This window comes from Phocoena sinus, chromosome 9, assembly GCF_008692025.1.
Source record: "Phocoena sinus isolate mPhoSin1 chromosome 9, mPhoSin1.pri, whole genome shotgun sequence".
Classification (NCBI taxonomy): domain Eukaryota; kingdom Metazoa; phylum Chordata; class Mammalia; order Artiodactyla; family Phocoenidae; genus Phocoena; species Phocoena sinus.
The window spans coordinates 90,839,482-90,856,156 of record NC_045771.1 but is presented as its reverse complement, the minus strand read 5'-3'; the positions used below and the strand labels follow the sequence as shown (position 1 = coordinate 90,856,156).

General features: G+C 39.5%; 1 protein-coding gene across 2 annotated transcripts in view; it reads left to right on the top strand.

Moving 5' to 3' along the window:
• COG5 (component of oligomeric golgi complex 5) overlaps positions 1–16,675 on the top strand; it is a 293,055-nt gene that overhangs the window by 12,330 nt on the left and 264,050 nt on the right. For both annotated transcript variants that reach the window (XM_032642661.1, XM_032642660.1), the window contains exons 4-5: positions 1,827–1,881; positions 1,981–2,050. In XM_032642661.1, coding sequence (XP_032498552.1) covers positions 1,827–1,881; positions 1,981–2,050 — 125 coding nt within the window. The remainder of the gene's footprint in view (positions 1–1,826; positions 1,882–1,980; positions 2,051–16,675) is intronic.

Genomic DNA, 16,675 nt, shown 5'->3' with positions numbered 1-16,675 from the left:
GATAGGCAGGTATAAAGAAAATCTATATAGATGTATGTACATATGTGTGTATATAAAATCAGTATTTTATTGAACAGATAGTGTTTAAAACATTGGGATTGAATGAAATCCCTAAGAGAGATTCTAGATGGAGAAGAGAAGATGGCTGAGGATCAAATCTTGGAGTACTCCAGCATGTAGAGATCCAACAGAGAAGGAGTGGGAGCAACTCATGCCATCAGAGGGAGCCCACGAGGGTGATGACTTGGAAGCCTAGAGAAAAAAATGTTTTAGGGAGGGAGTGGTTCAACGTGTCATGCATTTCTGAGAGTTAGAACAAGATCAAGACAGAACTGACAATAGAATTCGGCACCTTGGAGATTTCTGGTGACGTTGACAAGATCTGTTTTGGTGGCATATGTGTGAAAGGTGTTGCGAGTGGGTTGTGGAGAGAATAAGATGTGAGGAAGTGATGATAACAAGGAAAGCCAGTTCATTCTTGGAGGTTTAAGGTCAGTGAACCATAATACTGGCAGAAATCCTTGGGTCCAGAAAGGATTCTATTGGACTGAGCCATATTAAAACATTTGTATGCAGATAGGAGTATTAATTAATTCTGAAATTACTTCATCTAATATGACAACATTCTATACTTAAATTTATTTAGAATACTATGTTTCAAAACTACAGCTATGCCAGTTGAATATAGAAACTGAGTTTTAAAGAATATAGTTCAAAATAATTAAATCTGTAATATTGGAAAGCCCATTTTTAGGCATATAAAAAAGTAAAATTTCAGATCTGTCTTCCTGAAAATAATTTTACAATTTTATAAACAGTTCTTCATCATGTTATGTAAGTAGAGAGTAAAGGCAATAATATACTTGCTGTCCATATTTATTATTTATCTAGCATTGGGGGTTAGAGAGAGTATACCAGGAGGAGAGTACCTCATTTCCAGATCGTTCAGGGCCTTGTAGACCAAGCTGTGGACTTTAGTTTTAACATAGGAGCAAAGGGGAGACTGGGGAAGGGTTTTAGCAGATGAGTGTTATAATTTGCACTTCCAAAGATCACTCAGGCTTTTTTTTTTTTTAATATAATTTTTAAGATAAGTTTCTTTATTTTTTGGCTGTGTTTAGTTTTCATTGCTGGGCGTGGGCTTTCTCTAGTTGAGGCGAGCAGGGGCTACTCTTCATTGCGGTGCGTGGGCTTCTCGTTGCGGTGGCTTCTCCTCTTACGGAGCAGGGGCTCTAGGCGTGTGGGCTTCAGTAGTTGTGGCTCACGGGCTCAGTAGTTGCAGCTCGCGGGCTTTAGAGTGCAGGCTCAGTAGTTGTGGTGCACGAGCTTAGTTCCTCTGCGGCATGTGGGATCTTCCTGGACCAGGGCTTGAACCGTGTCCCCTGCATTGGCAGGTGGATTCTTAACTACTGCGCCACCAGCGAAGTCCCATGCTTCTTTTTTTGTAATTGTAGTACAATACACATTAACATGAAATTTACCACTTTAACCATTTTAAACTATATAACTTAGTGCTATTAATTACATTTACAGTGTTGTGCAACCATCACTATCCAGTTCCAGAACTTTTTCATCACCTCAAATGGAGACCCTGTACCCATTAAGCCGTCACTCCCCATTCCTTGTCAGACTTCTTTAGTGGAGCAAGGTTAGGACGGGGAAGACTAGTTAGAGGTTTTTGCAGTAGTCTAGGTAAAAGATACGGGTTGGATTATGATGATGGCAGAAAAATATGGAAAAATTTCTCTATTTTTTTCTTTTAACTTTTTACCCAATTTGAACCCTCGTAAATTTGTAAAGTAATGTAAGCTGTTATGTTTTCCTAGGTGTCCTTCAGATGATGCAGACAAGAATTGGGGCTTTACAGGGAGCTGTTGATAGGTACTGTTGTTCATTTTGTAAATGAATAAAATGGAAATATTTTTATCCATTGATATTTTGAAGATGATTTTGTCACTCCTCCTTCTGTTTTTCCTTTAGGATGAAAGCAAAAATTGTTGAGCCATACAATAAAATAGTAGCCCGTACTGCTCAACTAGCAAGACTTCAGGTAGGTTCTCACTTGTCATTTCTTTGTACTTTTACTTCATTTTGTCTTTATAAGCGAGCAAATTTCAAGAGAATGAATTCTGAGGAAGTAAGAGAATATGAGAGAAAACGGGAAAAATACTAAAGAGCTTTAAAAGAAGATATTCAGTTTAAAAAATAAAAATCTAAACTACTATTCAAGTGAATTATTTTCACTCTTATTATTTCAGCGTATTACTAACTTTTTAGAGTTCAAAATTATTTCTCTTAATAGAGAACAGGAAGAAACCTTTTATCCTTACAGTTTGCTATGATACAATGTAAGGAACCCAAACCTATAACTTCTGTAATACAGCGGTCCCCAACCTTTTTGGCACCAGAGACCGGTTTCGTGGAAGACAGTTTTTCCGCGGACCGGGGAGGTGGGGGTGGGGGGATGGTTTCACATGATTCAAGCACATCATGTTTATTGTGCACTTTATTTCTGCTATTGTTACATTGTACTATATAATGAAATGATTATACAACTCACCATAATGCAGGATCCGTGGGAGCCCTGAGCTTGTTTGCCTGCAACTAGTTGGTCCCATCTGGGGGTGATGGGAGACAGTGACACCTGAAGTGTGTGGCTTATGTCTAGTCTACTCTGTAGTCTCGTTTTGATTGCTGTCACTGCAGAAAACCCTGCTTCACAAAGGTAGGATGTTGGAAACAGAAACAGGCTTTTCAGTGCTTTCGTGGCAATCTCAGGATATCCCACCTTGACTTTAATCCAGAATGTATGGAGATTTGAAGTTGTCTCAAGCATACATTTAAGGCCACTGTCATTTACAATCTCAAGCAGTTGATCCTCTTCTAGCACAAAGTCGATTCACTGGACTTATTCACAAATGGGTCGCAGATCCACTCCTTCCCTGTTCGGGGGTCTTTTGTGGCTGGGAAGTAATGCTCAAACTCTTTTGAAAGCTGAGATGGGTGATCATGCACCAGCTGGGGGGAAGAAGGCCCTGGCTCAGCCTCTTTCAAAATCTCTGCTAATATTTGAAACATGTCAAAAATCCTAGTGTTCACTCATTGCCCCCATAATTCCAGTTTGGCTTTGAATGCAGCCATTGTATCTGCCAACTTGAACACAGTGGTTGTTCTCCCCTGAAGTGACCGATTGAGTTTGTTGAGCAGGTTGAATATGTCACACAAGTAAGCAAGTTTTGTGACCCCATTCTGTGACACTGAAATGTGCTGCCAGGGGTGACTGTTTTTCTAAAAGAAATCTCTGGAGTGGCTCTCATAACTCAGAAACTCTGGCCAGTGATCTACCTTTAGAAAGCCATCTCATTTCTGTGTATAAGAGAAGACATGTGTGCTCTGTGTCCATCTCCTCACAGAGCTGCGTGAGCAGACGTGAGTTAAGGGCATGTATTTTAATATGGTTGATAATTTTAATCACATCCTGCAAAACGTTAAGTTCAGGTGACATTTTTCAGCTAGCCAGCATTTCCCTATGGGTGACACAGCGTGTAGACTCACATTCGGAAGCAACCGCTTTGACCCAAGTGGTGAAACCAGAAAGCCATCCAGTCATGGCAGCCGCTCTGTCCGTGCATATATCGACACAAAATGACCAATTCACTTTTCCTGATATGTAATCATTCAAAGACTTGAAGAGTTCTGCAGCTATTGTGTTGGTTGTCAACAAAAGTTCACATAACATATCCTCATGCACATCCTCCTGAAAGACATAATGCACAAAAACAAGCATTGTTGCCTTGTTGTCAACACCAGCAGACTCGTCAACCTGGATTGCATACCATGGTGACTCATTAATCCTCTCTAACAATTGTGCCTCAGTATCCTCTGCTGTTTCATCAATTCGTCTAGTTATGGTACTAGCCAAAAGAGGAACACGTGCCACGTTTTGAACTGCAGCCTCTCCTAAAAGTTCATGACAGATGTCCTTAGCAGCAGGCAGGCTCAACTCTTCACCAATGGTAAAGGGCTTTTTCTTAAAGATTTATTTATTTATTATTTAGTTAGTTAGTTTATTTTTGGCTGTGTTGGGTCTTAGTCACGGCACACAGGATCTTCATTGAGGTACGCGGGATCTTTCATTGCAGCGCGCCGGCTCTTTGTTGCAATGCACAGTTTTCTCTCTAGTTGTGGCGTGCGGGTTTTCTATTCTCTAGCTGTGGCGCACAGGCTCTGTAGTTTGCGGCACATAGGCTCTCTAGTTGAGGCGCGCAAGCTCAGTACTTGCAGTGTGCGGGCTTAGTTGCCCTGCAGCATATGGGATCTCAGTTCCCCGACCAGGGATCGAACTCGTGTCCCCTGCATTGTAAGGCGGATTCTTTACCACTGGACCGCCAGGGAAGCCCAGTAAAGGGCTTCTTCTTAGAGTCTTCTGCTGTCTCATCATTGGGTCTTTCCCCCCTTTCAAAAAAGCTCTCCAGCGACATTTGTTTTTTCCTCATTTTGGCTAGGTTAGCTTGTGGGCTTACCCACACTGTGACTGAGAGAAGTGCACAGTGCAGGAAAGAGGTGCAGACAGAAGTGGTAAATAAAATAATGGGCAGGCCATGCGCAGACTGAAATAAGTGTCAGTTTCTGACTTAAAGCCTGCCACCACATGCAGTTGTACAATTGAAGTACATCAACTCACTTGCCACTGTAAAGCCTGCCACCAGATGCAGCTTGTCACTTTCCACTCACTGGTAGAGTTTTGATATGAGTCTGCAAGCAGTTGATTTATTACGGTCTCTGTGTAGTCAAACCTCTCTGTTAATGATAATCTGTATTTGCAGCCACTCCTCGGAGCTAGCATCACTGCGTCAGCTCCACTACAGATCATCAGGCATTAGATTCTCATAAGGAGCGCACAGCCTAGATCCCTCACGTGCGTAGTTCACAGCAGGGTTTGCGCTCCTATGAGAATCTGATGCTGCCACTGATCTGACAGGAGGCGGAGCTCAGGTGGCAATGTGAGCGATGGGGAGCGGCCGTAAATACAGATGAAGCTTCGCTCACTCACCCACCGCTCACTTCCTGCTGTGTGGCCTGGTTCCTAACAGGCCACGGACCGGTTCCGGTCCGTGGCCTGGGGACCCCAGCTATAACGGATGTTTTAGTATTTTAATCTTTGCTATTTCTGGGTCAGTTTTTGTCAGTTGACCTTTCTTCTTGTTACGGGTTTTATTTTTATGCTTCTTTTCATGCTTGGTAATTTTTGATTTTATACTGGAAAGGTGTGTTTTGTGTTCAGGGGTCTGGATTTAAAAAAATTTCCTTGAAATGGTGTTGGACTTTATTCTTGTTCACAGTTAAGTTACTTGAAATTAGTCTGATCTTTTTGAGGATTGGTTTTAAATATTTATTTATTTAGCTGCATTGGGTCTTAGTTGCGGCTTTCAGGATCTTTGCGGCACGTGGGATCTTTGCTGCAGCATGAGGGACCTTTTGTTGCGGTGTGCGGGCTTCTCTCTAGTTGTGGTGCATAGGCTCAGTAGTTGCGGCACGTGGGCTCTCTAGTTGTGGCACGCGGGCTTAGTTGCCCCCTGGCATGTGGGATCTTAGTTCCCTGACCAGGGATTGATCTCATGTCCCCTGCATTGGCAGGAGGATTCTTAACCATTGGACCACCAGGGAAGTCCCCAAGGATTGGTTTTTTTTTTTTTTTTTTTTTTTTATGCGTTACGCGGGCCTCTCACTGTTGTGGCCTCTCCCGTTGCGGAGGACAGGCTCCGGACGCGCAGGCTCAGCGGCCATGGCTCACGGGCCCAGCCGCTCCGCGGCATGTGGGATCTTCCCAGACCGGGGCACGAACCCGTGTCCCCTGCATCGGCAGGCGGACTCTCAACCACTGCGCCACCAGGGAAGCCCCCAAGGATTGGTTTTAAATCTTTGTTAGTGCAGGTTCAGAGCATCCTTTAGCCTAGGGGTAATTTAGCCATGTTTACTACTAGGTCTTTCCACTATGAGCTCTGTGCATTGTTTCAGTGTTTCTTTCCTTGTGTTTCCTCTTACACATGCACAAATTGGCACTTAGCCAGAGACTTGAGGCCATCTTTCTGCACATCTCCCCAACCTCTCCTTCCTGGCCAGTTCTCTGCCCATAGACTCTAGCTCCTTTTGGCTTTCCTGAAATCTGATCTGTTTCCACACTTCAGAGAGACTGTCATGTTCTGTTTGCCTTTGTTCTGCTTCAGCTAGAAAATTGTCTTCCGGCAGTAAATTGGGATGGTTGTTAAGCTCATTTTCTTTATTTTATTTCTCCTGTGCTATTTTTCAGTATCTGTTGTCTGAAAATTTTATTTCATGTATTTTGTTCAGTTTTCTAGTTGTTTAAGATGGGAGGGTAAATTCTGCCCTATTATTCCATCACTGTTAGAAGTAGAAATTGCCTTCATTAAAAAAAATTGAATTGTAAGTCACATACTATAAAATTCACCACTTTAAGGTACACGTTTAAGTGTTAACTGAGTGGTTTTTACTATATTCACAGGGTTGTGCAATCATCGCTGCTAATGCCAAAACATTTTCATTACTCCAGAAAGAAACCTTAGGCTCAGTAGTAATCACTCCTCCTAACCCCTTACCCCTCGCCCCTCCCCAGCTTTCTAATCTGCTGTCTGTCTGTGGACTTGCCTATGCTGGATATTTCATATAAATGCGTCATACATTGTGTGGCATTATTTTGTCTGGCTTCTTTCACTTACCATAATGTTTTCAAGGTTTATCCATGTTGTAGCATGTGTCAGTACTTCATTCCTTTTTATGACCAAATAATATTCCATTGTACGGATATACCACATTTTTGTTTATCCATTTATTTTGCTTGCCTATCAGTTGATAGATACTTGTTTCCGCTTACTGGCTATTATGAATACAAACTGTTACAAACATTTGTGTACAAGTTTTTGTGTGACGTGTTTTTTTCGGTTATCTTGGGTATATACCTGAGAATATATATGCTAGGTCATATGCTAACTCTGTGTTTACCATTTTGACGTATCGAATCAATATATGAACACCTTAAACTTAAACAATGTTCTGTGTCAATTATATTTCAACAGAGCTGGAAAAAACTTTTTGAGGAGTGCCAAACTGTTTTCCAAAGCAGCTGTACCATTTTACATTCCTATCAGCTATATATGAGGGTTTCAATTTCTTTCTCACCAAGACTTGTTTTCTTTTTAATATAGCCATCCTATTGGTTATGAAGTACTATCTCATTGTTTTGATATGAATTTCCCCAATGACTAATGATACTGAGCATCTTTTATTGTGCCTATCGGCCATTTGTATATATTCTCTGGAGAAATGTCTATTCATATCTTTTGCTCATTTTTAAAATGAATTATTTGTCTATTCCCTCTCTCCCTCCCTTCCTTTCTATACTTGGCATATTGTGTTCTGGCTTCCAATTTAGTTGTTGAGAAGCTGTCATTCTGACCTGGTCTTTTGAAGGTAATCTGCAGGTTTCCTCTGGTTTCTTTTTTAAAAATTATTTATTTACTTATTTTAACATCTTTATTGGAGTATAATTGCTTTACATTGTTGTGTTAGTTGCTGCTGTATAACAAAGTGAATCAGCTATACGTATACATATATCCCTATATCCCCTCCCTCTTGCATCTCCCTCCCACCCTTGCTATCGCACCCCTGTAGGTGGTCACAAAGCACGAGCTGATCACCCTGTGCTATGTGGCTGCTTCCCACTAGCTATCTGTTTTACATTTGGTAGTGTATATATGTCAATGCCACTCTCTTACTTCATCTCAGCTTATGCTTCCCCCTCACTGTGTTCTCATGTCCATTCTCTATGTCTGCATCTTTATTCCTGTACTGCCCCTAGGTTCTTCAGAACCATTTTTTTTCTTTTTTTAGATTCCATATATATGTGTTAGCATATGATATTTGTTTTTCTCTTTGATTTCCTTCAGTTTCAGAATGGTTTCTTTTTATTCATTTCATGTTCAATTTGTTTTTCTTCTTCCATCTGTGAGTTTATCTCTTTCATCATTTCTGAGCCGTGCTTTCTTCAAGTATGTATCATTCTCTCTCTCCTTTGTCTTCGATTCTGATTAAATGTACACTCAACTTTCTTTATCATCTAAGTCACTTACCCTCTTTTCCTTACTTTACATTTTTTTCCCTTTGCTTGCTGTTCTCTGGAGATTTTTCTGATTGGTTATCTACTTCATTAATTTATTCCTGACCACTTCCTGTGGTTAAAATAGTCTATTATTATTTTGCTAAGTTTTGGTTATTGTGTGTTTTATTTTTAGAAGTTCTATGTTTCTTTTCCTAGAGTGCTATATGACCTATTTCTTTTTCCCTGATTTTGATTTCTTTGAATATATTCTGCTGAAGTATTCTATTGCCTTACTCTGGTAGGTATAGTATTTGTAGTCTTTGTGGGTATGTTTATCTTGGTGGTGCTTGCTGGTTCTGTCTAATGGAGTCCAGTTTTCCTGGGTGCCTGGTTATTTTTTGCCGTGTTGGACATTTTATTTGAAAAGTTATTTTTTAGAATATTTGAGTCCTTCAGAGAGGATTTGTTTTGTTTTTCTATGGCAGCAGAAATCGTTACCAGTCCAAGAACAACATTAAATTAATCAATTTTAACTCTCCTCCTCCACTTTGTCTCAGAGGCTATCAAAATGTAGGATCTAATTTTCCAGGACTAGCAAGTGATCTCAGATTACAAGTGGATTTGCTTCCTTTCTCTTTGGGTTCACTGTGCTTTACTCTTGGCTTGGTGTTTGTATCCATACTATCATTTCTTTGATGCTTTTGAGACATTTTTACATTTTATACAACAGTTTTAGTTCTTAATGGTAAGCTAAAAACATAGTCTGCCATTATTTTATTATTATCATTAATTAATTTTTTGTCTGCGTTGAGTCTTCATTGCTGCGTGTGGGCTTTCTCTAGTTGTGGCAAGCGGGGGCTACTCTTCATTGCAGTGTGTGGACATCTCATTGCGGTGGCTTCTCTTGTTGTGGAGCACGGCTCCAGGTGCGCGGGCCTCAGTAGTTGTGGCATGCAGGCTCAGTAGTTGGGGCTCGTGGGCTCTAGAGCACAGGCTCAGTAGTTGTGGCGCATGGGCCCAGTTGCTCCATTACACGTGGGATCCTCCCGGACTGGGGCTCAAACCCATGTCACCTGCATTGGCAGGCGGGTCCTTAACCACTGCACCACCAGGGAAGTCCTAGTCTGCCATTATTGAAAATAAGAAACTTACGTGTCTTCTCTTTTTTATAAAATAAACATCAGATTATTTTTTTCCCCTGATAAAATTATTCAGTACTTTCTTAACACAAAAGAGAATGAAGTCTTAAGTCCTAAATGTGGCATGTAAGTCCCTTCATGTTATTGCCTCTACTTGCTTTTTATCAACTTTACCTTTTGTCATTCTAAAAAAATTTATTCTGGATACTAATCACACTGAACTACTTACTGTTCCTAAGTGTGCTGGAGATTCTCACATTCATTCCTTTGCACATTTTTTCCCCTAACTCAGAATGTTCTAGTCACTCAGCAGATTCTAGTCAACTCGTCTGTGAAGTCCTCTCCTGCCCTTCTGACAGAGCAGAATATTTACTTAATTTACTTTATTTTATTTTTTTGGTCACAGTGTGCAGCATGTGGGATCTTAGTTCCCTGACCATGGGTCAAACGCGCGCCCCCTACATGGGAAGCGTGGAGTTTTAACCAGTGGACTGCCCGGGGAGTCCCAGAATGTTTATTTTTTCATTTCTTTAATATCCTGTAGATGTTTCCATTATAATACTTTCTACATAGTTTTCCCCTTCCTCATACTCTCCTATAAGACTAAGCTCCTTGAAGGCTATGATAATATTTTAATATTTGAATGTCTAGCCTTAGCGTAGTGTTATGTACCATATTAAATGCTTAAGAAATGAGTTAAATAATTTGTTCCTTGGTCTGTGCCTTAGTTGTAATGTTTTTAAAAAATATGTAGCATATGTGACTCAACATATATAATACTAAAAAACTTTAATGGACTTATAAATGTCTCCTATAACAATCTGAGAAATATAGCATGTGAGAAGAGTTTGAATGTCAGTCTTTTTCAGAAGGATGAGAGATACAGGTTATTTCAGAGATAACCACTTAAGGGTATGTGGGGCAGTGAGGATACATAGAAACCTGTCTTAACAGTCAAAGAGGTATCGTGGGACAGTGGAATATGGCTTGGCCTACAATAATATCCTAACAATCACCCTTTGCTGCAACTCAGGTCCTGCATCTCTGTCTGCTACTTTTTCTTACTGCCACTATGGATTAACCCTCATTCTCCTTTTCACTTGCTCCTTGTTTCACTCTTGGCTTTTTTGTGTCAAGGCTTCTGCTCTATCCTGTACACCCACTTTCCTAAAGAGAACAGTGTCTGTTTGTAACAGTTTTGGGCAGTTCTTGCACGAGACAGTGTGATAGGTCATTGGTGATAGACTTTGTGGCATAGCATTGAGCTGGCATTGTTTCTTTGATCTAGTCAGCTGTGGCTAAGGTCACAAGGTCATATGACCTGAAATACCATGAACCACATATAAGGAGCTGCCCAAGCTACTTTCCTGAAGAAAGGGTGTGGGCACTGCAAGTCCTGCTGAGAGCGTTGGAGCTAATGTTTTACTTTTATGCTGAAATATACATTAAAACATTACTTCCATAGTTAAGTTGGGATTTAAATATTGCTTTTGAGATTAACTTTTTCATTTTGTACTAAAAATCATGGCCTTAAGTTAACTGGATTTTTTTTTTTTTAATACTGTATTTTGACTTTTTTTTTGCCATCTAATTATTCCCTTTATTTAATTTATTTTATTTTTTACATCTTTATTGGAGTATAATTGCTTTACAATGGTGTGTTAGTTTCTGCTTTATAACAAAGTGAATCAGTTACGCATATACATATGTTCCCATATCTCTTCCCTCTTGCATCTCCCTCCCTCCAGCTCTCCCTATCCCACCCCTCTAGGTGGTCACAAAGCACCAAGGTGATCTCCCTGTGCCATGCGGCTGCTTCCCACTAGCTATCTATTTTATGTTTGGTAGTGTATATATGTCCATGCCACTCTCTCGCTTTGTCACAGCTTACCCTTCCCCCTCCCCATATCCTCAAGTCCATTCTCTACTAGGTCTGTGTCTTTATTCCTGTGTTACCTCTAGGTTCTTCATGACATTTTTTTTTTCTTAAATTCTGTATATATGTGTTAGCATACGGTATTTGTCTTTCTCTTTCTGACTTACTTCACTCTGTATGACAGACTCTAGGTCCATCCACCTCATTACAAATAGCTCAATTTTGTTTCTTTTTATGGCTGAGTAATATTCCATTGTATATATGTGCCACATCTTCTTTATCCATTCATCCGATGATGGACACTTAGGTTGTTTCCATCTCCGGGTTATTGTAAATAGAGCTGCAATGAACATTTTGGTACATGACTCTTTTTGAATTATGGTTTTCTCAGGATATATGCCCAGTACTGGGATTGCTGGGTCATATGGTAGTTCTATTTGTAGCTTTTTAAGGAACCTCCATACTCTTCTCCATAGTGGCTGTACCAATTCACATTCCCACCAGCAGTGCAAGAGTGTTCCCTTTTCTCCACACCCTCTCCAGCATTTATTGTTTCTAGATTTTTTGATGATGGCCATTCTGACTGGTGTGAGATGATATCTCATTGTAGTTTTGATTTGCATTTCTCTAACGATTAGTGATGTTGAGGATTCTTTCATGTGTTTGTTGGCAGTCTGTATATCTTCTTTGGAGAAATGTCTATTTAGGTCTTCTGCCCATTTTTGGATTGGGTTGTTTGTTTTCTTTGTTATTGAGCTGCATGAGCTGCTTATAAATTTTGGAGATTAATCCTTTCTCAGTTGCTTCATTTGCAAATATTTTCTCCCATTCTGAGGGTTGTCTTTTGATCTTGTTTATGGTTTCCTTCGCTGTGCAAAAGCTTTGAAGTTTCATTAGGTCTCATTTGTTTATTTTTGTTTTTATTTCCATTTCTCTAGGAGGTGGGTCAAAAAGGACCTTGCTGTGATTTATGTCATAGAGTGTTCTGCCTCTGCTTTCCTCTAAGAGTTAGATAGTTTCTGGCCTTACATTTAGGTCTTTAATCCATTTTGAGCTTATTTTTGTGTATGGTGTTAGGGAGTGATCTAATCTCATAATTTTACATGTACCTGTCCAGTTTTCCCAGCACCACTTATTGAAGAGGCTGTCCTTTCACCACTGTACATTCCTGCCTCCATTATCAAAGATAAGGTGACCATATGTGCGTGGGTTTATCTCTGGGTTTTCTATCCTGTTCCATTGATCTGCATTTCTGTTTTTGTGCCAATACCATACTATCTTGATTACTGTAGCTTTGTAGTATAGTCTGAAGTCAGGGAGCCTGATTCCTCCAGCTCCGTTCTTCGTTCTCAAGATTGCTTTGGCTATTTGGGGTCTTTTGTGTTTCCATACAAATTGTGAAATTTTTTGTTCTAGTTTTGTGAAAAATGCCATTGGTAGTTTGATAGGGATTGCATTGAATCGGTAGATTGCTTTGGGTAGTAGAGTCATTTTCACATTGTTGATTCTTCCAATCCAAGAACATGGTATATCTCTCCATCTATTTGTATCATCTTTAATTTCTTTCATCAGTGTCTTATAATTTTCTGCATACAGGTCTTTTGTCTCCTTAGGTGGGTTTATTCCTACGTATTTTATTCTTTTTCTTGCAGTGGTAAATGGGAGTGTTTTCTTGATTTCACTTTCAGATTTTTCATCATTAGTGTATAGGAATGCCAGAGATTTCTGTGCATTAAGTTTGTATCCTGCTACTTTACCAAATTCATTGATTAGCTCTAGTAGTTTTCTAGTAGCATCTTTAGTAGGATTCTCTATATATAGTATCATGTCATCTGCTAACAGTGACAGCTTTACTTCTTCTTTTCGGATTTGGATTCCCTTTATTTCCTTTTCTTCTCTGATTGCTGTGGCTAAAACTTCCAAAACTATGTTGTATAAGAGTGGTGCGAGTGGACAACCTTGTCTTGTTCCTGATCTTAGTGGAAATGCTTTCAGTTTTTCACCATTGAGTACGATGTTGGCTGTGGGTTTGTCATATATGGCCTTTTTTATGTTGAGAAAAGTTCCCTCTGTGCCTACTTTCTGCAGGGTTTTTATCATAAATGGGTGTTGAATTTTGCTGAAAGCTTTGTCTGCATCTATTGAGATGATCATTTGGTTTTTCTCCTTCAGTTTGTTAATATGGTGTATCATGTTGATTGATTTGCCTATATTGAAGAATTCTTGCATTCCTGGAATAAACCCCACTTGATCATGGTGTATGATCCTTTTAATGTGCTGTTGGATTCTGTTTGCTAGTATTTTGTTGAGGATTTTTGCATCTATGTTCACCAGTGATATTGGCCTGTAGTTTTCTTTCTTTGTGACATCCTTGTCTGGTTTTGGTATCAAGGTGATGGTGGCCTCGTAGAATGAGTTTGGGTGTGTTCCTCCCTCTGCTATATTTTGGAAGAGTTTGAGAAGGATAGGTGTTAGCCCTTTTCTAAATGTTTGATAGAATTCGCCTGTGAAGCCGTCTGGTCCTGGGCTTTTGTTTGTTGGAAGATTTTTAATCACAGTTTCAATTTCAGTGCTTGTGATTGGTCTGTCCATATTTTCTATTTCTTCCTGATTCAGTCTTGGCAGGTTGTGCATTTCTAAGAATTTGTCCATTTCTTCCAGGTTGTCCATTTTATTGGCATAGAGTTGCTTGTAGTAATCTCTCATGATCTTTTGTATTTCTGCAGTGTCAGTTGTTACTTCTCCTTTTTCATTTCTAATTCTATTGATTTGAGTCTTCTCCCTTTTTTTCTTGATGAGTCTGGCTAGTGGTTTATGAATTTTGTTTATCTTTTCAAAGAACCAGCTTTTAGTTTTATTGATCTTTGCTATCATTTCCTTCATTTCTTTTTCATTTATTTCTGATCTGATTTTTATGATTTCTTTCCTTCTGCTAACTTTGGGGTTTTTTTTGTTCTTCTTTCTCTAATTGCTTTAGGTGCAAGTTTAGGTTGTTTATTCGAGATGTTTCCTGTTTCTTAAGGTAGGATTGTATTGCTATAAACTTCCCTCTTTGAGCTGCTTTTGCTGCATCCCATGGGTTTTGGGTTGTTGTGTCTCCATTGTCATTTGTTTCTAGGTATTTTTTTATTTCCTCTTTGATTTCTTCAGTGATCACTTCGTTATTAAGTAGTGTATTGTTTAGCCTCCATGTGTTTGTATTTTTTACAGATCTATTCCTGTAATTGATATCTAGTCTTATAGCCTTGTGGTCGGAAAAGATACTTGATACAATTTCAGTATTCTGAAATTTACCAAGGCTTGGTTTGTGACCCAAGATAAGATCTATCCTGGAGAGTGTTCCATGAGCATTTGAGAAAAATGTGTATTCTGTTGTTTTTGGATGGAATGTGCTATAAATATCAATTAAGTCCATCTTGTTTAATGTATCATTTAAAGCTTGTGTTTCCTTATTTATTTTCATTTTGGATGATCTGTCCATTGGTGAAAGTGGGGTGTTAAACTCCCCTACTATGAATGTGTTTATGTCGATTTCCCCTTTCATGGCTGTTAGTATTTGCCTTATGTATTGAGGTGCTCCTATGTTGGGTGCATAAATATTTACAATTGTTATATCTTCTTCTTGGATCGATCCCTTGATCATTATGTAGTCTCCTTCTTTGTCTCTTCTAATAGTCTTTAGTTAAAAGTCTGTTTTGTCTGATATGAGAATTGCCATTCCAGCTTTCTTTTGGTTTCCATTTGCATGGAATATCTTTTTCCATCCCCTTACTTTCAGTCTGTATGTGTCCCTAGGTCTGAAGTGGGTCTCTTTTAGACAGCATATATATGGGTCTTGTTTTTGTATCCATTCAGCCAATCTGTGTCTTTTGGTGGGAGCATTTAGTCCATTTACATTTAAGGTAATTATCAATATGTATGTTCCTATTCCCATTTTCTTAATTGTTTTGGGTTCGTTATTGTAGGTGTTTTCCTTCTCTTGTGTTTCTTGCCTAGAGAAGTTCCTTTAGCATTTGTTGTAAAGCTGGTTTGGTGGTGCTGAACTCTCTCAGCTTTTGCTTGTCTGTAAAGGTTTTAATTTCTCCATCATATCTGAATGAGATCCTTGCTGGGTAGAGTAATCTTTGCAGGTTTTTCTCCTTCATCACTTTAAATATGTCCTGCCAGTCCCTTCTGGCTTGCAGAGTTTCTGCTGAAAGATCAGCTGTTAACCTTATGGGGATTCCTGTGTGTGTTATTTGTTGTTGTTCCCTTGCTGCTTTTAATATGTTTTCTTTGTATTTAATTTTTGACAGTTTGATTAATATGTGTCTTGGCGTATTTCTCCTTGGATTTATCCTGTGTGGGACTCTCTGTGCTTCCTGGACTTGATTAACTATTTCCTTTCCCATATTAGGGATCTTTTCAACTATAATCTCTTCAATTATTTTCTCAGTCCCTTTCTTTTTCTCTTCTTCTTCTGGAACCCCTATAATTCGAATGTTGGTGTGTTTAATGTTGTCCCAGAGGTCTCTGAGACTGTCCTCAGTTCTTTTCATTCTTTTTTCTTTATTCGGCTCTGCAGTAGTTATTTCCACTATTTTATCTTCCAGGTCACTTATCCGTTCTTCTGCCTCAGTTATTCTGCTATTGATCCCATCTAGAGTATTTTTAATTTCATTTATTGTGTTGTTCATCATTGCTTGTTTCATCTTTAGTTCTTCTAGGTCCTTGTTAAATGTTTCTTGCATGTTGTCTATTTCCAAGATTTTGGATTATCTTTACTATCATTATTCTGAATTCTTTTTCAGGTAGACTGCCTATTTCCTCTTCATTTGTTAGGTCTGATGGGTTTTTATCTTGCTCCTTCATCTGCAGTGTGTTTTTCTGTCTTCTCATTTTGCTTATCTTACTGTGTTTGGGGTCTCCTTTTTGCTGGCTGCAGGTTTGTAGTTCCCGTTGTTTTTGTGTCTGTCCCCAGTGGCTAAAGTTGGTTCAGTGGGTTGTGTAGGCTTCCTGGTGGAGGAGACTAGTGCCTGTGTTCCGGTGGATGAGGCTGGATCTTGTCTTTCTGGTGGGCAGGTCCACGTCTGGTGGTCTGTTTTGGGGTGTCTGTGGACTTTTTATGATTTTAGGCAGCCTCTCTGCTAATGGGTGGGGTTGTGTTCCTGTCTTGCTAGTTGTTTGGTGTAGGGTGTCCAGCACTGTGGCTTGCTGGTCTTTGAGTGAAGCTGGGTGCTGGTGTTGAGATGGAGATCTCTGGGAGATTTTCGCCGTTTTATATTACGTGGAGCTGGGAGGTCTCTTGTGGACCAGTGTCCTGAAGTTGGCTCTCCCACCTCAGAGGCACAGCACTGACTCCTGGCTGCAGCACCAAGAGCCTTTCATCCACACGGCTCAGAATAAAAGGGAGAAAACGTTGAAAGAAAGAAAGAAGGAAGGAATTAAGGAAGGAAGCAAGCAGGGAGGGAGGAAGGAAGGAAAGAGGGAAGGAAGGAAAGAAGATAAAATAAAGTAAGATAAATAAAGTTATTAAAATAAAAAATAATTATTATGAAAAAAAAT